At 40.7% G+C, this 26,357-nt stretch overlaps 1 protein-coding gene across 2 annotated transcripts in view; it reads left to right on the forward strand.

The window, feature by feature from the left end:
• The first annotated feature begins 4,615 nt into the window (after window positions 1-4,615).
• FGD4 (FYVE, RhoGEF and PH domain containing 4) overlaps window positions 4,616-26,357 on the forward strand; it is a 75,704-nt gene continuing 53,962 nt past the window's right edge. The window contains exon 1 of one of the 2 annotated variants that reach the window (XM_082310598.1): window positions 4,616-4,678. In XM_082310598.1, coding sequence (XP_082166724.1) covers window positions 4,669-4,678 — 10 coding nt within the window. In that variant the 5' untranslated portion in view covers window positions 4,616-4,668. Of the gene's footprint in view, window positions 4,679-11,934; window positions 11,990-26,357 lie in introns of those variants that run through there. The other variant, XM_082310599.1, reaches the window with a different exon arrangement.

Here is a 26,357-nt window from a genome sequence, read left to right on the forward strand (position 1 = left end):
AAGAAATCCTGGTTTGTAAAGGGTTTTTGTATTATTATTACTTTTTAAAGGTGTGAGTGTAGAACATGGAGCTCTTCTGGCTGCAGTATGTCTTTCGATGTGCAACTGATTTCAAAGTCATGATGAGGATGTCCTTAACCATAAAAAGATTAGGAAGCAGCTAAAGAATAAGTAGCAATATTTGCACTCTGAAATGGTGAGTCAGAGTCATGGGTGTATGTGACCATGGACTTGGCAAAATGCAGGGCAGCTGTTCACAATCTGCAGTAAAAGGGAGAGGGACTCAAATGAAGTGGGTATCTTTTTAATTTTTTTTTTTATGGCATTGGTCACCTAAACACCTCTGTATTTAAAAACAAATTTTCAAAAAATTTCCAGTGTGTATTTGCTGAATAGTAATGTAGATAGCATGAAGGTTTAGGCATGAAGTAAACTTAAAGAGCTTTTGTGCTTCTTTAGCTCCATGAGCTATTTCCAGTTTACTTGGCTCTTGCTGCATGAAAAAGTCTTGTGTGCTGCCGCTACTGATTGATATAATTTACCATTTTAATTCAGAGGGACATGTACAGAATGTACAAGTGTAAGGACAATCAGATGTTGGCAACCTGATGTGATTTGAACATGATTAATAATAACTCTGCAGGGCCTAGCTTGTTTATAGACTTAAAACCAAACAAACAGCCTTCCCCCTCATGCCCCCGCCCCTGCCAAGCCCTCACCTCCTCTGAAATGAAAACAAACTTCTATGCTTATGGGCATGTTGGTGTTCTCTAGCAGCTGCTTTTTTCCTTTAGCTTTCTTGCTTGCAAATCTATGAGCCAAATGATGAACTGGATGAGCTTCAGTTTTTGTTATCAAAACTTTCTTTTCAAGGAGTTTGCTTTTTTTCTTATTGGCTGTTCTACTTAAATTGGATGTTGAGTAGATGAGTCTAAAACTCTGCAAAGCCACTGTTCCCAGAATACCTGGGGGTTTGTCCCTTGGCTGTGACATAGTGTATGAGCAATAAAATCTAAAAAGGGAACACTCAGTCATCTTTATGTTGTTTATTAAAAAAAATAAGTTTATTGAACATAATCAAACATAGCTATTGTTTTGTTATTCCTGTGGAAATGAGAGAGACCGTGGTGCAAACGTGGAAAAATTCCTCTGCACACACATAACATTTTTGCTTATTTTGGGTTAGAGGTTGGTAGTGTTCCTAAAATACGGGCCCTTGGCAGACTTTAGTTTCAATATTCAAGTGAAGATATATGCTGTCAAAGGGGGAAGGGAAAATAGCAAGTATGTTTGCCATCCTGTACTGTACTTAGGTAGGCTTCCTGTGTATCCCGAGAGAACTTCTCAGGTCTTTCTGCTCCCACATCTAAACAACATAATCCCTCAAATCTCCAGAGAGATTGCTGAGGAAGACAGTAAAGCTTCTTGTGGTTTACAGTGTCCTCATAGTCTAAATAACTGTGACTAGAGTCTCTTTCAGCTATTTCTTCAGCATTTCCTGAGCTCTTGGTGAAAACAAATTGTTGAATTTTCCTTTCTAAAATAAAATATTGAGCAGTCTCTCCCTCCAGTCAAAAAGCAACATAGGTGTTTCTAGCTGCCAGCTGCTGCTTTAGAGGGAGGTGGTAAATGTACAGGATGTATATTGTGTTGAGAGGAACACACTCACGCTCAGTTTGGCAGTCTTCCACTGCCTCTCTGTTGTGTTGAGTCAGCTGAAGTATTCATATCCATTTTTAGCATCACTTTTGATAAATCCCAAATGTAGATGCCTTTGGTCTGACAACTGAGTGCCTTAAATTTGGATGTGCTAAATCCTCTCAGAATTGAGGAGTGGATGCGTTTTGGAGATTATTTGTTTTGGATCGTGTAGGACTGAATTAAAAATCTATTCTGGGGTACTCTGTCTCAGTTCTGTAGCTTCCAGGTATGAATGTCACAACTTATTGAAGTATCTACTTGTTATGGAACAGAGTGACTGATTAATAGCTGAATCTGAAACCTGTTAGACTAGAGATTTTGCTATATTGAGTCCCATCATAGCATGGGATTGCCGTAAAATTAGATTACAATTTACTGGAGCAATAGAAAGAGACTATTTGAAGAGACAAAACCAATCTGTCTTACTGTGCAGCCTTAATTATTTGTCATAAAAGGCTTAATGTAAGTTTAAATAAAATAATAGAAGTTTAAATAAGTGGCAGTGTAATATGTGAGGTAATGCTACTATATGCTAGATAATTAGGGTTCAGAGGAGTTAAATGCTCTTTGTAGACTGTTGGATGCAGGTGTTTTCCTGTTGATGACAGCAATCGCTCCTAATGGTTATAGGGCTGAAATCAAATGTAACCCTGCAAAATGAAAAGCAGAATTTTTGTTTCATTCATTTCTGTTAAGCTATCATTTCTTTCTGTAACCTGAAATTGCAGGGAGAAAGAGCGTGAAAAGTCAGTGTGTGTGCTGTTAAAGCTGCAGGAAGTTGGTAGAAGTAACATGACCAAAAAGATCATTATAATTTGTACTCAGCTTTCAAATACTGGCTTCAGGGCTTGAAGGAAAGGGTGAGGAGGGTGTCTGGGTGAGATAGTGGACAGCGTTAGAGATGATGATGTTTAAACTCCATTTTTTTGGGGGGGAATGCCGAGGATCTTAGCCCAGCTAATAGTTAGGAGAAAATGAGAGAGAGGTTGACTTATGCTAGTAGCATCAGGTGGCTTTCTAGTGAAGAACCATTAAAAACCAATTCCTAAATTCATTAGCAGAACTGTCTGGCTGCACTGTATTTCCCTCTCTTCTATTAGGCTGAGGTAGGTGTAGTATGTGCATTTGATGATGTAGTCTTCTCACAGCCATCTTCCCAGGATGCTTCAGGGCTGAGCGCTGGACTATGTAGTCTCCTAGTATTTCTTCCATTCATGCATTTCTAGAACTATCTTATTGATCATTAAATGACAATTTTCTGAGTCTAAATTTTCACACTTCATGAAGCAATAGTGCAGTAGACACGTGCTCCACATTTTGTTTTAGCTCATGGTGCTAAATTGAGGAGGAGGTGCTCTAATGGAGTCTTCCTAGCGCAGCTGTTTGTGAAAGGCACTGTTTTGCAGATACCCTTAGCATGTATGGGGCAATTTGTCTTGACTTTGCAAGCATTTATCCATTTGTTTTTCTGCTTTGCATTATGGTTGTATCTTACTGTTATGAAAGTCAGCAAAGTCTTCAGTAGTTTCTCGAAATAAAAGGACACCAAAAAAACCCAAAGCCCCAAAACCACTGTAAAAGATTTTGCCTTTTTATTTGCTTAATTCTGTCACTTTTTTATGATTTCAAACTTTTCCCAATATGAGGGCTGTGAAACTCTTTCATGTGGCACTTCAGATTCGCTATAATTATTCTTCTGCTGCCAGGAGCTGGGACTTCTAATGTATTGAGAAATAATGATACTACCTGGTTTTTCAAGTAATCCTTTTCTACAGCTGATGCCTGTAAGTTGTGCTTATAAGGGGATTCACATGTTACAACTTCAAAGGAAGAAGACTGTCTGAAAGAGGCAGTTAGTTACACACAGTGGTTTGTATGACATAGCTTACACCTCATGTCTTCGGAAATCTGTTGAAATAGGCTTTTTTTTTCTGCGTGTAAATGAGCAGTGGAGTATTTAATGGACTTCTAAAGAAGCTGTGTGGGGTGGGTAGTGTGACAGGTGAGTATCTGGCTTTCTAGATAACTTTCTAAAGAGAGCTGCTGGCATCATATCTGCCTGATGCCATGGGATTTTGTCATCAGGATTTGTTACTGTGGCATGCTGGAAAATGTCAAGTCTTTTATTCTGCCTGAAAATTCTCTAGTACCGCTTCAGTAATGTAATAGTCAACACAGAGTCAGAAGGTTTTGGCAGTCACTGCCTACATGTTTCTATGCTCAATTTTGCATGGCTCAACCATGTAGCACTAGAAGGTTCGGAGGCTTTCTGCTGAAGTTGGGTATAAAGACCACAAGGATGAGAAGCAAAAATGGAAGAGCACCAAATGCAAATTATAAGATTGTCATGTTTACGAGTTTCGTAGTACTGGAAGATAATAATAAACTCACTGCTAGACAGTTTAATACTATGAAAGGAGTAGTGAGACTACAAGTGGAAGCAACTTATACAAATCCTTTCTCTGAATTTATTAATGTGTTTCTAGTTCTTCACAAACTAAAACACAGAGCCGCTCTTCTACATTGAATGACAGCCATTCTGCATTGCTAGAGCGGCCCATTATTTTCTTAAGTGAGGGTTCTTAAAATGTCTTAAAGATATGACTAGAATATAGCTTATATAATGTGGAATAGAACATAGCTATAGAGTTCTCCTCATTGATGGCACTGAGTCAAGTGAATCTTGACCTGTAAGGATTTTATTTCTTTTTAAAGAAACATTTTATTTGACTTAAGTGCCCACTCGCACAATCTGCTGTTAGTGTGTGTTGAAATATTTCTTGTTGCTTATTTCCTGAGCTATGTCAGTAAGTTATGAAATTCAGAACTTCCTTTTTTATATAATGAGTTGATAATGTTCATTCTATGCCAGTTTAAGGACTGTCTCCTAGATGGATAGAGTTACTTGCACAAAAACATTGGAATGTAAGGATTTCTGCTCACAGTACCGACATTCCTATGTAAGGCATGGGTAGCTGTAAGTAGATCTCTTTTTTGCCTGGGTTGGTTTTTTTTTTAATAGCTTACTGTTTTTGAAGTAAATTTATGACCTGTGGGAGAGTCTCAGAAATATTTGAAAGTAAAGATATACGTAGTTTTCTCATCCTGGCCTGTAGATGATGTACTTACAGATCTCTTTTAAAGAATCAGAAGACAGCAGGAGTCAAGTAGGTTCTCTAGTGACTTGTGATCAAACTTGTCTGTGCAGGAGTGCATTCTGTAGTCTAGATCTAGTTTTTCTGCTAATATCAACAAGAAAGTATGTTTCTTGCTGTCATTGAGGAAGGAGAAGTCATCTGTTGGTGTCCAAGGGCAGTTGCACTGAATTGAATTCTCATCGCTTGGGTGAGCAGGAGCAGAAGCAAAACACAAGTGTGTTGATCCAAGGCAGCTGTCCCTGCAATGAGAAGTTGAATCTTGTGACCTTCCTCACAGCACACGATGGATTTGTGTTCAAATGTGAACTTATTTTCTGGCACTTTCCTAACCTTCCCTTCCTATTTTTCTGTCACATGCAGTCTGAGAATAGTGATGATCTTTGAGACTATGGATGGAAGTGGTGCATGTCATTACAGCCCACCCACATCGTTAGCTAGCAGTGCATTGCCAAATGTTCTGTTTTCTTGAAAGTGAGGTTTAGGTAATACTTACATCTACTAGCGTGCCTGTATTATAGCTGTTTAGAATGTAAGCACAGGCAGACTGGACGGAGAATATTTCACTGTAGTGTATATATACACTATATATACACGTTTATACTATATTGTATTACTTGAGAGGTGTAGAAATGCTGTTAAATATTCATCCCTGTTTGTACTGCATGGTTTTGACTCAATGAACTCACCAGTGCTATAGCAAAGACAATCAAAACTTCAAAAGTGTTTCCAAAAATTTTATTTGGTGAGCAAGATCAGTTTATTATTTCTGCTTTGTACGTATATTTGTCAGTCATTACTCATTTCTCAGAATGTGTAGGACTCTTTCTTTGTAGGTCTGTCTTGATTTATGTTGTTTATTTTTTTTCCCTTATCCTTATATGTAGCAAGTACTTCTGCAATTAAAGACAATCTATGAAAAGTCTAGATATTTCAAGGTATTGGAGTGACCCATGTGCTAATATCCTTCCCTGGCCCCTTGCAGCAAAAGAATAAACTCCTTGAAAGATATGGCTCCCTCTTTGTTGTATTGTATGTTAATAATAATACAAGCCTCCATGATATTCTTACTGCAAGTGGAATCCTGTGCAGTAATAAGCTATACTGGGTCTATTACTTATATTGAAAATAATTTGAAAAAGAGGTGACCTGTGGTTTTGTGCTCTATGCCTCTAATGCCCTATATCTGTCATGGGTCCACCTGGAAGCCCCAGCTGTGACCAAGACCCCCAGTACTCATCAGACTTTTCTAAATAGTCTCTGCCAAAACCTTCATTTTTTTTGCAGCTGTGAAACTGGTTGCTCATCCTTGTGGGAGGAGGTAGACTGCAAAGAGAACTTTGAGCCATTGAAATAGATGCAAAATAAAAACAGGAATATTTTGGGTGACTCCAGTGGAACACATAGTTACTGTCAGCCTAGGCGGTACTGTAAATTTGGGTTGTAAAAAAGCTAACTTGCTTGTATAAGCTATCACAGGAGGTAGGTAGAATTTTTAGCTTTTGTTGGTGTGGTCTTGGCAGCTATGAGTAAATCCTGCAATACTGCTTTTCCTTCCGCTTAGCAGTGGAGCTGTGGGCATGGATCGGCCACGCTCCACAATTGCCCGATCTATACCCGAGCCTGGTTTCTTTAGATGGCGTACTGCTGGCTGATCTGTCAACCTGCTAAAGGGTTGGGCTAATCTGTTGCTCGGTCAGAAAACTGTTACAGACTGCTCAGAAAAGTGTTTGTGTTGGATCTAACACAGGTGTTTCTAGGTCTTATAAATCTGTGGCAAAGTGGTGCCCGCCAAGTTTGGTGAGGAATTTAAATCAAATCAATGTGTATTATGTGAGTGGGTCTGTTAAATGCATTTTAAGGATTTTTCTGCGTTCTTTGCCACTAATAGGTTAGCCACCTGCAATGGGCTAAAGCAGAAGGCTGCTGATGTAATATTTAGTGCAGCTCAAATACCACTGCTCCCACTGTACCTCAGATTACCTCTATGAAGCATAAATTAAAGTTCTGGAGTTATAACAGCTTTTTTTCTTTCCAAGTTTAATTGGTGAAGTATGAGAACTTCCTGTATCTGCATGGAGGAGACTAGTACACTGAATATCCATAACATCTTGAATTATTTTATGGTAGCATGGTTTCTCTACATTTCCTTACTCTCCTACTGTTTGTGGTTTTTATTGAAGGATACTCTATAGAGGAGGGAATGTACAGGCTATTCTTCTTCCAGACACACAATTTCTGTCTTTCTTTACAAGTTCTGGTGGGAGTTGTCCAAGCCAGGGTAGAAGAGCTGTCCTGCAGTTCCTATCCAGACTTCTTGGAAACTCTTCAGTAAAGCCTAAAGAGAAAGGAAAGCCCCGTGGCCACAGTTCCCACCCATGTGCTACTCTGATGTCTATTCTGCTTTCATTGGGATCTTAACTGGTAAATAAAGGGCACAGGGCTGAGCCCCTGGGGTTAGGCTCTCCCCCAGAGCTGGTTTCACTCTCGCATTGCTCAGAACCACGTCCAAAGAGCTGTCTGTGATCTCTCTTTGAGCCTTGCGTGTCTGAGCTTTGGCTGGCTCAGCTGTCAGACGCTGAATGTCAAACCTAGGAGGCTGCTGCTTTTCCATGGAAACGCTCTGTGCGATTGCAGAAATAATAAGGCATGTCTGGTGGTTGCTATGCCCTATTGTTGGATGCTTCCAGACACTGAACTGAATTGTCCTACCTTGACAAACTGAGTTTTCAGCTGAAATCCAGCTCTGCTTTTGTCATCCCTCTTGCCTTTTTTTTTTTTTTTTTTTTGAATGCAGATGAATTGAAAAGCATTAGTGTCACAGATTATTCTGCTGTTAGAATGCAAGTCCCTTGATGTTGGGTCTCCTGTTCTCTCTGTTCATGCACATCTTGCAAAACCAGCTCCAGACCTCTTGCTTCTGGGCAGGTACCACGAATATGAGCTGTCTCATGCCTTGTATGTGCAAGGCCTGAGCTGCAGTATCCTCTTCAGGGAGGCTGTGCTATCGTACATTCTCCTTAACAACTCTTCTGTGCACTACATTTCACTCTTGACATAAAAATAATTCAATGTTTACAAGAAAATCCTGTTAACTCACTGTTTCTTTGTGATCAGCAATTTCAAAGAGGATTTTCTTTGCTAGAGAAAGGAGTTCTAATCTAGGGCCTTTGGATTGATGGATTTTTTTAAAATTACATTTTGCATAGAATCATAGAATTGTTAAGGTTGGAAACAACCTCTGAGATCATCGAGTCCAACCTGTTAACCTAACTGCCTGGTCCACCTCTAAACCATGTTCCTAAGCACTGCATCCACATGTTTTTTGAATACTTCCAGGGACTGTGATAGTACCACTTCCCTGGGCAGTCTGTTCCAATGCTTAACCACTCTCTCCATGGAGAAATTTTTCCTAATATCCAATCTAAATCTCCCCTGGCACAACTTTTACATAATTTACTTTCCATAATACTTTAAAATTATATTCATCAATGTGCCTGACTGACTCTAGATACGCTTTGGTGTTGGCTTTAAAGAAAAAACAATGTTCTTTTCTACAGGCATTACTAACTTGGAGGCACTACTGATACAGCTCAGCGGGAGAGGTGCCGTAAAGTACTTGGAAACTAAAGTAATTTCGGTTTATGGAATAAGGGTTTCAGTGTACTGGGCTGGTGCTGTTCCTGATCTGAAAATAACTCTTTGGAGACATGACAGTAGAAGTCTTGGTTTTTCTACTTTTGTGAGAAATTTAATTTCATACCTTGAAAGTTTTTTCTGGAGGACTGCCTATGAAGGAAGGATAACTTTCAGGCTAGTACACCAAACAGGTCACTAAGATGGCCTAGTATGAGCTCTGTCCATATTTCTTTGTTGTCCTTCATGGTGGTTGCCAAAAATAAACATCCACAGAAACAGCTGTTGTAACATTAGAAGAATTGTTGCTGCAGTGGATGGAGACAGTCCATGTCATTGAACTGGTGAGAAGGCGATAGCTCGTCTCCCTGCTGTGAATCCCACTTTTGTAAGCAGTAACAGTTTGGAAGGGAGAGGTTTATCGCTCAAAATGGTGACATCACTTAATCAAGCAGCAGCTGTAAGAACAAGAGCAAAACAGTCACTGCACCTTCTCCCACACCTAGCACGCACATGAACACCCTGTGAGAGAAGAAGAAACTCCATAGTCTTGTTTCTTGTGACGTTGAGGAAGCATATGCCGATGTGAAACCGCGGGGTTTGAAAACACTTGGGAAGTAAGGGGAGTGCAACTCACCCAGGCATGAGGTGTCCATTTGCTCTTTATCTGTGGAGGTGCTGCTGAGGAAGCATTTGCTGTCTGCAGGGCTTTAATTCATTGCTTTCCTTCTGCAAAGTACCATGTTTTTTTACTTTAGGAAAACAGCCAATTGAGGTAAGACTGGAAGAGCATCTCTGTCATACAAAGGGATCTTAAAGGACCACTGAGAAAGCCTCAGCCCTTCTATGCTTATCACAAAAAATGTTAAATCTTGGGATTCTGGACAAGTAAGAGGAAATCTCGCAAATTTCAGCCCTTACAACTGCTTACAGAATATTTTTTTTATACTGCTAAAAATGTAGACATCCTGTTTCCCTTGAAGGGAACTTCCTCAATAGCACATGGTATCAAGTTAAAAGAAATACTTACATATTATATTGAAGCTACTTTCTTTTTAGAAACAAAGGTCATGCTATAATAGAGCAGATAGATGGTCTATTGTATTGGTTTATCTCTGGTGGTACAACTGTCAGGAATTACAAGGTTGTTTTAGTAGAACTCTAAAAAGAGGCATGAGAAATGGGCAAAAGCTCAAAACCATGCATGTGTAAGGCCTGGTGTCGCTTACTTAGATGCTGTGGTTGGCTTTATAAATAAAGCTTTCAAATCTTATGCAGAGAATGGAGACTAACTTCTGTCAAATATGCCGTATTCTAAACTTACATAACTTATTTTGGGTGAATAGATTTTAAGCGGTCATCACAAAAAAAAAAAAAAAATCAGTTTGAAAAACAGACATTTCTAAAGTCTAGTTTGAGTCTCCATCAACCTGTGTAAAATAATAAAGTGTTAGTCTACCAGATAGCAGCTGGGACTGGAAGAAGCTGAAGCACATGGTGTCATGGTTATAAAAGACAATATCTTCGGTGGAATCAATTCAGAAGACAGGATGTCAATATGTTGTTCATTTTTCATTAATATGTTCCAGCTAAACCTAGTTTATTCCTAAACTCCTATCTGGCTCAGACTGGTCCAAAGATTAAGGGGAGGTGGCAGGTTTTCTTTCCTTTATCCACCTCTCCTCAAAAGCATCTTGGATGTGCAGTTTTCCTTTCTCCTTTTAAAGTAGTTTGAGGAAAACATTTGTCACATATACAGAGGATACATGGAGCAAGTATACACCAAACAAGTAACTTACCTGTTGCTTCTGCCAAAATTTGTAGTGCATCCCATTGAGTTGTTGTGTGACGGCTGCTGTGTGTAGTTTATGCAAATTTTGGTATTGTATCTGTGTAAAATCAGACGTAAGAATTAAAGAAATTCCAACTAAGACACTGAAATGGATTCTGACTGTTGTTGCCCCTTATTCTGCTCGCAATCCTCCTACAATGAGTACAGCTAGTACTTTTTCAAAAACAGACGGTCGAAGGGTTTTTGTCAGTGTTTGGAACAGGCTTTCCAATGCCAAAATTGCTTATGTTTCAGTAAACAGCGTCATTTTTTAATACAAAGTCAGAAATAACATAAATCTAGAAAATTACTTTGTAGGTCTCTTTCATGAAGGAAAAAAAAGAAAGACTAAAACTGAACTTGAATCCCTGTAATTTTGAAGTCAGTCTGTTTGCTGAGAATTGTAATTGCTACAGTGTTTTTTTTTTTTCTTTTTCCAGAAATGCATAAATACATAAAATCTATTAGTATATTAAAACTCATGTCTGAGCCATGGTCTTCTTTTTTTTTTCCCAAGAGGCAAAACAAGAAATGCTATCGGTGTGTTTCATAGCGCTCAAACACTGAAAAGTTTTTATTATTAACAATTGGCAAGTTAAATAGGAAATTGGCTTCCTTCCATACATTATTTTACCCTTGTTGCTGATGCATGATTAGGTTTGGTGTCTGTGGTTGCTTAAGAAATTTTTGATGATGTAAAGATTGATTATTTAGAGGAAGAAAATGGGTTGAAATTAACGGCATGAGTCAGAATGATTTACTGGTCCTGGAGGGGAAGTTGGCGGACCTGAGTTTGGTCCTGTGCCTGTCACCGGTACCTGCAGCACCCTTGTGAGCTCCGCGAGTCCCCTCCAAAGTCTGGGTCCTCTTCAGCAGCCATGGTTTCCATGGTGGGGACTCTCGTACGGCTTACAGGTACTCAAGCACTGTTAGCAGTGATCCGAGAGGCTTCCAGTGTTAATGCACTAGCAGTTTAATGGCAGTGTCTCTTACCAATACAAGAAATACTTAACTGTGCTTGCTGTGAAACAAAACTTTGTTATGCAGTGAGGATGAGGGAAACTGAAAATTTGGGGCAGGGGAGAAAATTACTGAGCTCCGTGCCTGGAGCCACCCAGAGGAAAAGACAGGCGTTTTTGTGATGGTGGGTTCCAGCACAGGGTTTTTCAGTCTTTTACAGGAACAAACACTGCCCTGCAGGAGCAGCTACAAGATCAAAGGTGCCATTAAGGGAGAAAGGAAACCGTTTTCCCTTCCTCAAAAGCATAATTCAGCAGACCTAAGTTAGCATGTAGGAACTTGAAGTCCAAATTTGGCTCAGCTTTAAGTAAAATTAACCACTTTTTTTGACGCACTTTTAGTCATAAGCGCTGCATGGTTTTGAGAGTAAGGGAGAGAAAGTTTGAATGCATCAGTCAGTCCATGGACTACTGTGCTGCGTGCTTTTTCACATCCAGTGGTTTGAACCTTAAATATTTTGAGACGTGGTGCAGTATTTAAAGGCTTAATATGTTCTTTCAATGCTCTTTTTATTTTGCAGACAAGATCATTGTCGGTTGGTCTTGAAAAGCCACTTCCCTTTTTCCTCCAGATAACGTCGGTGGGAATTTTGCCGAGCTGGTGCACGCCATCGGTGTAGGTGTGTAGCTGCACAGGATCTGGCCCGGTGAGAGCAGTGGTTTCAGGCACAGCTTTGATGCAAAAAAAGGCTTTTCCAGACACGCCCCCCTGGCAGCCTGGTTGTGCAGCGGAGAGGCACGGTGGTTTTGCCTGCTGCTGAATCAGCATTGGTCAGGGCAGATGCAGAGCAGATAAGCCCGGCAGAAGCCCTAAGAGCAAAAGCAAGGGGGTGTGTGGTTCCTGTTGAGTAAAACCAGGTTGGGAGATGATAGTATTCTTGAGAGGAGCAATTTCAAGGTCCAAGAGATAGAGATCGGGCAGCAAACATTCCTGTCGTGCTGAAATGAAACCCATTCAGGGGAAATAAGCCTGCCTTCAGAAAATCATTTTGTTGGGGGAAAACCAGTCCTCAGCTAATTTCTCTGAACCCTGTGTTTTAATAGTAAATGAAAACTCTCGCTAGCTTCACCTCCATCTTAGCGCGTGTTTTACCTCCCTTTCCCCCCTGCACAACACGGGAATAGGCAGCATCAAGGTTAAACCTGGTTGCAAGCTTTTGTTAAGGTGTTCTGCCTGCTTGCGAAGGCAGGGCACCTGCTAGGCATGCCCAGTGAACGCTAGGAGCTGGCTCTCCCTTCATTATGGCTTTGCAAGGCTGAAGCACAAAGAGTGCTTGTTGCCCAGTCCCCGGGAGTCTCCCAGTGCTACCACTAGCTGGGGAGGACTGGTTACCATGGAGGCTGCCATCTGTTCGCTCCCCGCTGGAATGTGATTATCCTTGCTGGGTTGGGAACGAGCAAAAGCAGGGGAGCGTGTGCTGTCGGCAATTATCTGCAATGGAGTGCGTTAATGGAAGGCTGAAATTAGCTAGCTGGAGGAGGACATAAAAGGATTTTACCAAAACTATTTATGATTTCTAGCCAAGAGGAGTAAGCTTTTTGCAAGGTCAGTACTAAATTCATTATGTATTCAGGTAATTTCTAATTGGTGCAGTGGATTTATGATTTAAGGGTGGCAGTACCATGGTAATAATGCTTATTGTTAAGAGGGTGTGTGTGGGGAATTCTATTTTAAAGATCTCTGTTTGTCTGTTTCAGTTCAAGCAGTTTTATTCAGGGTCGTTAAAGTAGTAAGTCAGAACAATAACTGGCCAAACTGACACAAATGGAGCAATTCATATCTCTTGTCTTTATGAAATGCTGTTCGCTGCCAAGTCTCTTTGATTTACATGCCTTTTCACGCTGATTGCTTTTTGTCTGAGTGATTTCTTTTTGGATGCGATACGTGTTTCGTTTTCATACTGGCACAAAGGTTGAGACGAGGGGGAAATGTTCAAACAGAGCTGGCGATACAATGGATGTTTAGGGTGTTTTATGCAGTTTGCTCAGAGGAAGCAGCGTAAGGGAGGCAGAATGCAGGAGCAGGTTTTCCACTCTTCATTCCCACCCTCTGCCCCTCTTTCCAACTCACCAACTGACCAAACATTTTGGACTCTTTCTTTTATAGCGCTTAATTGTATGGAGACTTGACATGAGTTTTCAGGATACTCTGCAAACATCATGACTGTTTTGATGGCAGGGTTTTATTTAAAGGGGAAACCAAAATTAGAATTATGTGCTTGTAAGGCTTTTGTGCCCTGTAAAAGACTTTTTTTGTTGTGCTGTAGGAGCTAGGAGTATTAAATTTTTTCATAATAAATGCACGGTGAATGTTTGTGTGCAGTTCAAATTACTGACTTAAACGAGGAGCGTTAAAAATAATTTGTATCCCAAATAGATGAAATGTTACTTCAGCAGATATTTTTAGTCACGTATGGGCTTTCCCTTTTCAAATAAAGCTCTTATGCTGCATCCCTCTTGCCAGGACTGCCATTTTTATTTGGTACAGGGGAGGATACTACTAGAGGCTTTTAATTAAAACTGTGTCAGTCCTAATTCCACTGATGTGCACTCTGCTTTTATGCACTTAAAATGTCAGTCCACTGGAGCCTGGGAGGAAAGTTACCAATGGAGTTAATAAGTCACGATTGCAACATATTTGACTAGGATAAATTTTTAACCTACAAGATGCTTTCCAAGTCTTGGTGCCTAACAAAAGTGAGTGGGCGGGAGGTTGAGGGGTTTTTTATTTCTTTGAGTACTTTAACTGTTTGTGGTGTACGAGCTTTCCTTGTGCCTGTGGGAGCCTGGTATATGTGCCTTCAGACCATGTCACACTCGCACGGTGGTGGAACTGGGCGAGCGCTCGTAATGGAAGCTGTATCATCTTGTAATTAAAAAGACTTTTTTTTAACACCTTTCTTCTCCAGAATGTAAGTACTGTGTTGTCATTGAAGTGGGTGATTTATGCAAAACTTGCTTTTAATGGGCTGCAGCGGACTTGTTCACACATGCAAGTTGCAGGTCTGTAATTGCGTTGTTAAAAAGAGCGCAGGAGGCAGATTGGCTTTTGTGCTTGAAAAGAGATTAGACTTTCACCCTTCAGATGCTATGCTGAACCTAGCTGGAGGGAAGGGCAACCACCCCAAGGTTATTCTGTAGCTGGTGTGGGATGTATTTCTGTTCCCTGGTCTGTTACTAGTAAGGTAGCTGTTGCCCACAGGATTCGCTGTTGCTGTGGATGTAAATTACTGTCTCATTGGCAAGTCTTCACAGACAGCAACACTCCTATCGACATAAAGGTAATGGCTTGTATATCCTTTCTGGAGGTGATTTCTCCTGATTGCTAGCTAGTGGTGTGCTGAGAAGCTTGCTTCTCCGCTGCCTTTGCTAAACCTGTTTCAAGGATAAATAGGGGACTTTACATTTGGCATTCTCCAGCTCTTATTATATTCTCTGACGAGCGCTGTGTATATGTCCAAATAGTATTGATCAAGCAATTTTTTTTTTTATTTCCATCTTGAATGGTCTATATGTGGCTGTTGAATACTTTTTTTTTTCTCTCTTATTAAATTTTACTTTAGGTCACTAGGTCAGTGTTGATTTGCGGATGCAGGATTTAAAGACTAGACACTCTTTAATCCATTTGAGCATCTGGCCTTTTGTAGTAGACATCCCATTTCCGTGTAACAGAGGAACTGTTAAATGTCTGTTTGAAACTAATTAATTTTTTTTAAGATTTTTTTTTTTTTTAATCTTTGGTAGATTATTACAAGTGACTCTGTTTATGCTTAATTCAAACAACAGAGTCAGTGTAGTCTGCTGCATGATCATTCTATGTGATACAGGCTTTAAGGGCCAGCAGAGGTGACGGGTCACACTGAGTAGTGATTTTTTTTTTTTTTTTTTTTTTAAGAGGGTAAGCTCAATTTAGGTACATCATTAATGAAAAAAAGACATTTTGAATGAACTCCCAACTAAGTAGTGTCTAGAAATATAACCTAGTATACAGTGGGTTCATCATAATCTTATCTATAATGTTTGTATGTACTAATCTTTCAGGAAACTTGTCATTAAATGGTAAAATCCTGAGTCAATATATAGGAAGCTGGCTTGCATATAAACGATCACAATTGTCTGAAGAAAACAGACAAGTCTTTCTGCTTTTCGCTTGACACATGACTGTGGAATGCTGTTTGACATGACTTGGATTTATTTATACATTGTGTTCGGGCTGCTACTTGGAGGAGCTTTTAAACATGCTTAGTTTTCAGTACACTTCTTTTCTGCTGTTTACTCGTGTATTCTGAACATTAAAACAAACAAACAAAAAAGCCCAGGCTCTGTACAGTCTCTTTATAGCAGCGTGACTATTTCAAGGTTAAAGCCTGCAGCTCCCTCTGAAGGGCCAACTGTTTTGGAAAGTCCTGGTGCCTGTTCACAAACTGTTCTCTTTGCAGCTCCCATGAAATAATAGAGTCCTCGGGATGCTGGCTGTGGGAGGATAAACCTGCTGACACAGGCACTGCCACTGTTGGTCTGTTCGCTGGGCCTTAGTCATGTAAAATTGCTTGCGTCTTATGCTTTGTATGGGTGGGGACAAAATGCAGGCATTAACACTTTTTTTCCACAATGCTAGAAATTGCTGTACCAGATTTTAGAAAACATCAAATTTGTTGAATTTGTTCTAAAGCAGATCACCGTACTAAACAGGTGCAGTGAGACTATGAGTAACTAAATGTGAGAGACTGGCAATGTGCAAATTAATGATATGCCTATGAATTGTGGCAGGTTTTTTTTTAGTCTTTTCCAGAGGGGCTTGTGTTTAGAACAGAATTATGTTTGTCCTTCCGTGTTGAGGTGTCTAGTTGAAGAACTTGAAGACTCAGAGCTGTTCTGCAGATGATTTCAGAAAACATTCCTCCCAGGTAATCCTTGTTCACAGTTGGGAGAAGAACAGGGTGGGGATAAATGACTGCATGCCAGCAACAGGCTATTTTGAAATGGAATAATTTCTAAGTTTTTTTTCAGTTCATCCGGTTGCTCTTACTGTGTGCACTAATCAGCTGTTCATTTTAAGCATAAAAATACTACTTGGATTGATAGAAACATGGGAATTGTTTACTTTTTGATGAATAGCTGAACAAAGAGCGTACTTGAGTATATTTGGGAATGTGGAGCTCAGGACTGGAACGAGCCATTTGGTCACTGAGGGGTTTTTGTGTGGGTTTTTCCCTCGCCTCCCTCAGGCACAGCCAGCCATGTAACTTAGATCTCATTTAGATGTTCAGTAGACTTTTCTTCTGGCACGCTGAGAATCAGACTGTTACTGGCTATGGGAAACAAACTTACAAAACTTTAAACTGTAGTAAATGACCAAATGCTAATATTATAATATGCTTCAGAAATTGAGCAAGAAAGATTGAAGTTATTGCCAATGTAATGAGATTCCTGTTAGCAGAAAACTTAAGCAGGCACTTGAGAAATGAACTCTACTAGCAGCATGATGGCTTACATGGACTCAGTAGTCACAACCAGTCTCCAATGCTTCAGAGGAAAGGGAACCGAAAGCAGCCAAATTTTGAATCGGAGGGAAGAGTAGTCTTCTAGTCCTGATAGATGGCTAGTAGAAGTGCTTTTCCAGGTAGAAGTGCTTTTCCAACTTCTGATCTTTGGAGGCTCCTTCATTGCAGTTTTGTTATGCTTGTTCTTGACTATCTGTAGACATCTGCTGGCTTGTGTATCCTTTGGACTGTACTTTGCTGTGATTTTCCCAGCGCCGTAGAAGCACTTCACCATCATGAAGATTGTATAGATGCAGCTAACTCTGGTATTAAACAGTGTTGCAACTTGTTTGTTCCAGTTATACTTGTAGTAACACTTATTGGAAGGAGGAAAAAAAAAAAAAAAAAAAAAAAGTGAAACAAAGTACCCTGCAAGCTTTTTTAGCAAAGGCTCATGAACTGGGGATTGAGGCTTCAGAAGATCTGAATTCCAGTCTCTTCTACAGTTAAGGGTTTTGTTTTGCAGGCATTGAGTAGTGCCATGGGTGGTGTGGTGTATTCCCTGGAGCGGTGTCGAACCTAGCTGCTGTTTAAGTAGTAGAGGGAAAATTAGCTCAAGAGATTGTAATATTACTTGAAAGAACAAGTTGATTCTCTAATGAGTTATTTCTGCAGGGCACAACCTGAACTTCTCACTTGGAATTTTTCTTCATAGTATCTCCTCCTCAGTCCCTGTTAAGGGAGCAGCAGCTGCCCGAGCATTCGCACACCATTCAGGGAGTCGCGCACACACACCACCCGAGACTTTAACTGCTAGGACCAGAGTTCCTTCGCAGCAGGCAGCTCCACTGAGCTGACGGGTGCCCCTTTTCGCCTCCTCACTCACACACATACTCACCCTTGGGCGCTTTCTCTCCCCTCAGGCTTGACCCTAGGTTTCCCTGAAGCAGAGTCTCCGAGATGACGTGCGCCAGGTGAATTTGAGTCGTACAGCGGTGAAGAGCAGCTCGAGGTGGGTGCCTCTGGGGAGGGACCCCGAACAAAGAGATCCCTGGGCAATTACACCCTTACAGTCCAAGTTCCCCTCCCCTCACACAACGGTTCAGTCCAATAGCAGTATTTGGGTCTGGGGTCTCTTGTTCCTTATTGGATCCTTTCCCTGTCTCCAGGCAGGACGTTCCTTTTCTTATCTTGAATAGTTGCAGCTTCTGCTGATGGTTTCAGCTACCTTATCTTCCTGGTTTGCACTGGTTTCAGGACCTTCCTTCATGTAGCTAAGTAAGAGTTCAGCATACGGTCAGCCCATCTAGGTGAAAGTTCACAGCTTGCAGTCTAAGGCTTCAACAGGTCTTTGGATTCTTATTTAAGCTAAAAAGTGACTTCTACAACAGTCCCAGCACCTCTTATGTGCTCCTACGGTCCTGTCTCATTTCTTACCTACTTCCTGAGTTAATATATATATATATATATTTTTTTTTTTTTTTTTCCCCCCTCTTCCCTTTCTTAAGGCGGTCACTGATGCTCAGGAAGATGGGTGAAAGCATGAAGTGTCTTTTCTGTAATTCAAAATAGTTTGATGGCTTCCCGTATCATGCTTGCAGCAGTTACACTGAGACTGAGATCTGTTACCTAGAATAAATAATTTAATGCTATTTTTACTTGCATGCAACATGATTGAGTATTGCATACCTATTGTTAAGCTCCCTAAAATATCTAGAGGGTTCATAGGTTGTATAAAATTACCTGTTGCTTTTCTTTAAAGATCCTGTGCCACTTTTCTTTACAGCTGTAATAGTTCTCTGGCAGCTCTATGTGCCAAGGCAGTTTCCATGACTAATTTTGATGCCTGTCCTTTTCAGTGGCTCTTGTTTATGCCATTGCTTGGAGCCCTGTGTTGCTGTTATGACTTGGCCACCCACTGTAATGCGACTAGCAAGTGTTTTGGTCCCTTGGCTTGTCAAGATTTCTGTGTAAGTCAGTTTTAACTGTGGAAGCTGCTACAAACAAACTCTTAAAGGTAGCTGCTATAAGTCAAAATAAAATGGAAGACTTAGTGGTAGAATTAGAGCTTTACCTAAGAATCAAAATACAGTTAAAATCTAATATGATGAAATATTCACAATCAGCAGTGTGAGTGCTGTTTGCCGTTAGTAAAGTCGCCAATGCTGCACCCCTCTGTTGTCTGCTAGTATCCTGTTATTTTGAGTAAATGCTCTTTAGAAAAACTTAGCCTAGAACACTGCAGTTAAAGCACCTTGCCCACCGATTTTTTTCCCATTTTACCGCTTGTTCTGCAAGCTGTGGCCTGGTTTCTGCAATAACAGGATAATTACTGCTTGCATTTTGATATTTTTTTTTTGTGTATGTGTTTATAAAGCTGATTTCATTGATTGTAAAATATAGTCTTTCCAAACAACTGACTTAAATTTTCCAGACTTGTCTTATTGCTGAGGTTCCTCTGGTTTGACTGAGAATGTTCCAAAATTTTTCTACCGTTGAAAAATTCTGAAAACTAGAATGCTTTTTTGCTTGCTGCTTAAGACAGGAGTAAAACTTCAGTTCATAGCTGAGGGGTTTTTTTGTGCATGTGTGTGTGTCTTCTGTGGGACATCCTCAGCTTCTGTGAATGATGCACAAAGCTAACAGAAGCGTGATGTTCCTGCGATCTGGTATTAGACATTTTCAGTGCAAAACAATGCGCAGGATATAGTCATGATAAGAGGAAAAAGCTGCTCAATCCAACATGATCTACTTAGTTCTTTGATAGTGTAGTTTATTTGTCATGTTTTGATGGATTAAGATTTTCTTTGTAGATCACTGAAACTGCTTTAATCCAGTTTATCTCAAAACCACGTGGCATTTTAGAATCTCTTCCTGTAAGAAAGACAAAAATGAAACTTGACTGTTTTATAGCTGGCATCTTCTCTGATTCTAGGTTTTTAGAGTTCATAGATAGCAGTAAAAGAACTGTGGGGAAAAGCTTATTGATTGCTTTTGTGTCAAAATAAATGATGAAAAGCTATTACCATCTGTCTGATGAGGTCTGGGGTGTGGATAGCAATAAAGGAAATTATAGTTTCATTAGTGCTGATGTGGTCTCTGTGAAGGCTGTGTTTAACTATCAGCACAACTTCACTATGTAAAACAGTCAAAACTGTCTCTGATCTTGCACCCTTATTGCACCAAAAGCTGGAATGCACTTCTACGTTCTCTTATTTGTCACCACTGTCTGTATTGTTAGCTTCCTTTTTTGAAAGAGTTTGATTTGAGGAGTTCCTTTTCATCACTTTTCTCTGGATGCTTGAGATATGCAAGGCTGGATGGACTGGAAAAAAGCAGTACTATGTCTTAATGGCAGGGCAGAAAAAGCTCTGTAAAGAAGGTCCCGATTAGCTGACTATCCTATAAGTATTAGATTAAATTGGCCTTAACAGGACAAAGTCAGGAGACTAAAACCATTTACGTATTTGAGGCAGAAAGAAATAGTCATGAACAGATAGTAGAATTTTTTGTCCTGAGACCTGATCTACTGAAAGATGTCCCTGCCCACGGCAGGGGGGTTGGACTGGGTGATCTTTAAAGATCCCTTCCCACCCAAACCATTCTATGGTGCTCTGATTTTTAGGAGCTGATGTGTTCTGAAGAAAGTTAATCTGATGCTTTCTGTGATGTGATAGAGAGGACAGAGAAGGGTGGAAGGGAAAAGGCAAATATGTTGTGCCATCAAGTTTCTTTTCCCTAGAAAGCATGGAGTCAGAGTTAAGGTAGAATAGATTGAAAATGCCTATACTGTCACATATTCTGTGCAAGAAATATAAATGGGATTCAGGAAAAGACTGAACAAATTCATGGTGAATATGTCTTCCAGCAACTGGTAAAATATGGTTGCACAAATGCGTCTGCTGACATGAGTGATCCCTAAACAACTGATGCTGGAAGCCGTGGGATTGAGGGAAAGATCATTGTGTGTTTGCGGCCTTCTACTGTAGGTTACCCAAACATTTGCTACTGCTTCTTTTCAGACACAGAATATTTGATTGAATGATTTTTTTAATTTTTTTTTTCCTGACCACAGTTCATATCCTCTTGTCTACTCCAGAAATTTACTGATGAAATGATGTAATGATGAAATGTACTGATGTGTTCCACTCTAGGGTTTATTGTGAACCTTCCATGCTGTTTTTTATTAACTCAAACCGAGAATAATTTGTCCTTTATTTTTAGTATCTATCACTGCCCAAACTTGTTTTTTACATGGAAGCAAAATCACTGTCACTGCATTCTAACCTGTTTCACTTGTGAGTCTTTGTACTGTTTGGGTTTTGAATGTGGCAGGGGTAATTTTTAAATTGTGGATTTAGCCTTCTGCTGTACTGCTGAATCTAAGAAAAATCCTGTGTGGTGGTCTTCCTGGCTTGGGTTGTGGGTTTTTTTGGTGGTTGGTTTTTTTGTTTTGTTTTGTTTTGGGTTTTTTTTTTTTTGCAAAATTAACTGGAAAATGAGAGTCTGTGCTCTTAAGCTGTTTTGCAAAGATGTTAAATGAGCATTATGTTTAATCTGTGAAGGTGAATAAAGACAGGTGGCACAGCAGTACTAGGGTAGGTCACAAGCTTTTTCCTCTTCCCTTTTTTCCACCCTTCTTTAAAGAAGGGTAGGGGTTTCTGTGGCAACAGCTGCAATGTGGTCCCCAACCGGTGGGGCACCAGAGCTGCCCTCCTGGCCTCGCACCACTCAGCTCTGCTTGTCTAGCTGTATGTCCTGGCTGGCAGGAGAGTGCAGTGGCAAGCAGGAACGTCACCGTCAGAGGTAATACTGTCGCTGGGTAAGAGGCAGCAGCTGCGGTGGAGTCAGGAGGCCTGAAGAAGCAGCCTTCTCAAGGGGGAAGGCATGGGAAGGAGAAAGCAATGAAGACATGAGAAAAGGCAGAGCTGCAGGGCCAGAGGCTCCTCTCGTTGTATCTATTTGCTAACTGTGTGTTAGTGTAATAGAATGGATAACACTATAAATAGTAATTTGCTCTTCCCTAAATCATAACATGAAGCTTTCTCTCAATTTTGTAATAAACAAGGAGGTATAAGAAATAGTGAACTGTTAAGCCATTTTCTTTAAACAAGGGAGTTGGCAAATCAAACCCAGTTGATAAAGGCAAAGCCTTTGACCACTTCCCACATCTAAAACCAAAAATCCTTTAACAATTGCTGATCTTTCTTTGCTAGAGAAGATTAATTGAAAAATGAACCACAGATTCCTGGATTATTTTTTTAAGTATGGGAAATACTTTAAGCTACAGAAAAACAGCTTTGTGGTTAGTGTAAAACATAGAGTTGCCATAGCAAAAGCACTCCTTTTGTAAACGTTAATAGAATAGATGTCAGTGATGTGGCACTCAATGATCTTCAGTATAGTTCTGTAATTTTGTAGAAGTACAACCATTTAATTATTTGTTTGGAGGGTTTTGTAGTTGCTTGTATTACTTTTATGCTTGGCCTAAATTGCAGACACCAAGATGCTACAATGACAAATGCTGTACAAACGCAGGACAAAAAGGCAGGCTTTTCCCCTAAGACCTCTTATTGCGTGTCCTTTGTGTTTTTGTGCAGCCACAGGCTTTCCCTTTGGGGCACGTGATACAGCTGAGCTGGAAGAAAAGAAAAAGATGGAAAAATACTGCTATTTTCTTGCTAATTATGGCATTGTAGTTGTTCATCACACCTGCCTTGAGGTTGCTTGTCTTAAATCCAAATCCTTGCCTGTGAACCAGGAGAGCTAGGGGAGGGAGTGATGGAAGAATTTTTGATTTCAGAACTGGGACTGAAAGTGTCCTTACAACAAATTTGTTTCTGTTTGGGCTGCAGATCTAGAGTCTTCCATAGTGTTTCTCACCTTGGGGGCTAGTTACCCATCTTTTTAAGGTGCTATTGTTACTTTTCCTTGTTGCAGTAGTCCTGAATACCCATTCCTAAGGTCCGTCCCTGCCCAGCCCGCCCCTGTGTGGACTGTTCCTCCTCCCTTCTTTTCCTGGTGGTCACTTGTTTCTGTAGCTCATTTGCTTAAATCTAGAAATTTTTCCCCATCTTTTTATTCATTATATACCTGCAAATCTTGAGTTGTCATATGGCTGTTTCTTCCTTCCTCGCATGCCTGTGTGTCAAAGCTTGAAGGATGCAGCTTAACAAAACAGGAAATAACTAGGTCTGCTTCCTGGATGGATTTTGTTCTTCTCTCCCACCTTCTCCTTCTGTTGACACTGATGCTCATCTGACCCTATGGGCCACCTCAGCCTGCTAAGTTAACAGAACAATCCAAAAGAAAATGAATATGTTTCTGGCAGATTAGTGAGCTGAACTGGCTTGCTGCAGTGCCAGACAAGACCCAGTGCAAGGAGAGGAAGAGCAGGATGTTCCTTTGCCAGCAGCCAGCCACTGGCTTGGCATAACAGAGCTCTTGGGCTGCACACGGACTCTCTCGCCTTGTCTTTTCTGAGGATATTGGGCAACCATGCATGAATTTCATCCTTCGTGTACCCATTCAAGGGTCCTTGTCAGCACTTCACAGCTACTGCATTCAGTCATCATTAACCTCTGCAGTCCTCGGGCTGACCCCCGTTGCTGCCCCTGGATGAGATGTCGGAGCTGAGTTAATGTGACAGCCTGGCATTGGGAAGGGCCATCATGTCCTTTCCGCCTATGCTGAGCTATGCTGTGCTCTGATCTCCACCATGCGCCTCCTGGAGCTTGTCACATTGTACAAAACAGTGATTCAGCTTGCTCACCTGGAGCAAAACAGTTTGCTTGTCCAGCCCAATGCAAGCTAGCAGGCAATTTCTGTAAGGGAGGAACATGATATAGCTGCAAGGGGTAATGATGGGAGTGGGATATGTTCATCTTCGTAGTAGAAACATTAAACTGAAATGCCTATCTAACATTAACCACATCCTTGTGAGCTTCATCTCCACTTCCTTGGTAGAGAGGAGAAACTCCCGAACATCCATGTGGTGGTTTCACTCATTTGTAACTCGTTAGTTGGCTGCTTGACTTTTTAAGCCATTTACTTCGGTGCCACGTTTAGGCTCTGCAGTTTTCCTATCTGCCCATGGTGATCAGAGGCAGGAAGCCCCCATCGCATACCCCGTTACAATCAAAAGAAACCACAAAGCACCAGTGGTAGGCCTTGCTTGAGCTCTTGCACAGTGCTCAGAAAGAAAGTAGAGGATAGTCATTGCTTCAGTACAGCAAGAAGGTGCAGGTAGGAGGGGAGATGGTCACCCTCTGTTTAGCGTGCCTGGGGCAGTGCACCTTTCTCCCAAATTTTGACCTAGGCCAGTGTACGTTTCTGCATATCTGCAGTTCCAAAGGTGTCCTTTGTTTTGTGTGCCTGCACCCCAAGTGAATTTTCAGACTTTTTTTTTTTTTTTTTGCCTTGTTATGGAAGTATCTGTTCAAAACTACAGTGAATAGTATTTAGCAAGTTGTGTGCTTTGGATTTTTTTTTTTTTAAGGTATGGTTTGTATCCAGCCTTCTTCATAAAATCACCTGTTACTGATTTTAGACTATCCCAAGATTTGTGAAGAGGGCGGCTTATGGAAGGTCTGACAGAAGTGGAGGTCAGTTTGGGACAAGGGTGTGTGGTGTCTCGCTAGCTAATCCCATTGCCCTTGGAATAGCTGGGAGCCATGTTGAACCCCTCTGCAGACTACTGCTGGGCTTTTGAGAGAGGCTTTTAACAGCACCTCAGAAACTATTTTGGGATAAGGAGAAAGCATGCTTTCATTTTTGTGTAGGACCAAACTGCTGTGTTTTTGAAGTACCGGGGTGTTCAGGAGAAGGGAGAGGTAACAGTGTGAGTCAACCACACCTACTTTATGGGAGCCCTGTGAAAGGTGCCTTTTTAGTTGTTGTGATTTTATGTCTCTCTTGGACTCATTGAGATGTCTAAAGATCTCTCACAGGGAAAAAAAAAAAGCTGGGGGTTGCTTTCAGTGCAGAGCACTTATATATTGACATTCAGAAGTGCTTACGCTGCATTCTGTGCTAGGCTGACACATGGGTTACTGATGCTTTGGCTGGGACAAAAAAAAAAAAAAAAAAAAAAAAATCACTCTTTCTCCATCAGTGCCTTGCAGAAACTTCATATCATGTCCTGACGCAGCATCCTCGGCAAACTTCAAACACTTTGTGCCTGAAGTGAGTCTGCAGTAACGAGGAGCCAGCTGAAGACAGCCATACTGAATGCTAGGCTGTGATTCACTGTCACATGAGCTAATTTTTCAGGGGTATGTGTCAGTGTGGCATGCTGCCCATGTAGCTCTCCAGGTTTCCTAACAGTACTCGTACTCGTGTGACTTCCTTCTCAACTCCAGCTTCGTCACATTAAGAATATTCAAATGAGTTGGGTACATAATTTGAGTCCCTTATCTGCAAAATAAGGAAAGGACTGAGAGAAAGCTTGTGATGTTTAGTTTGAAAAATGCACGGTGGTGGAGAACAAAGTAAGTGCCGTATACTTACTGCAAGACACTTATAAAAACTTCTAATTACTGGAGTGATGAAATCATATGATAAGCCAATAATTTTGATTTGAGATAACATAGTTTCATAAAACTTAACTAGCCTGCTGTGCAAGTCTCTGGACTAAGAACATGATGGTTTTAGTTTGAATAGCTATCTTATTCATACTAAATGACAGCAACTACTTGTCTTAGAAGTACGATTTTAATTACCCACTAATGAGAATCTTTTATTTAACTAGTTGTTCTCCATGACTTTTCATCTGCTTTTTAGATAACCTTAATAAAACTAGCTTTCTTTTGTAATTAACTTTTCTTTAAAGTTCGCAGGCATGTTCTGGTGACAGGTAAAACATAGCTGTACCTCTTGTTGATGAGTTCTCAACTAATACTTGCCAGTATAGCTTTATGGTGCAGTTTGTACTTCGCACGCTTCTGCTTTTAGAATAAGCAGAGTTAGGTATAAAACTCATGTGAAAGCAGGGGAATAGGTTAATGAGATGTCCTCATTCTATCAGTTTTAATCTCTCCCAAATCCCCTTATCTGCTAGCTAATCAAATAGAGACAAAACAATTACTCTTTTACCTTTTTTAAAAAGGAGGAGTTAAGCATGTGTTTTGAAGATGGGCTTTGGAGACGTCTTTATACTTGTTTTAATGTTGCTCCTTCTGGAAATGAAATAAAATAAAATTCAGTTTTCTTCAGGTTTGTAAGATTCCTTCTCTCTCCCTGAGCAGGAGCAGAGCTGCAGTTACTCTCCGTGGGCTGTTGCGACCCGGGGGTTTGCCTGCGTGGCCCAAGGTGGACCTTTTGGTGCTGGTCGGAGCTCTGACCTCTCGCCTGTTCTCTGCCTCGTCCCCTGTGGCAGGGACAGAAGGAGCACAAAGTCTGGTAGCTTAAATGTCATCCCTCCCACACGCATCACATTACAAAGTTTGCGACAGTTGTTAGATACATTTCCCCAAAAGGGAGACTTGATTTCCTGTCTGGCACCTACTTTTCCTTGTGTGACCCCTTCTCTTTG

The sequence above is a fragment of the Platalea leucorodia genome, assembly GCF_965183815.1.
Source record: "Platalea leucorodia genome assembly, chromosome: 4".
Taxonomy (NCBI): domain Eukaryota; kingdom Metazoa; phylum Chordata; class Aves; order Pelecaniformes; family Threskiornithidae; genus Platalea; species Platalea leucorodia.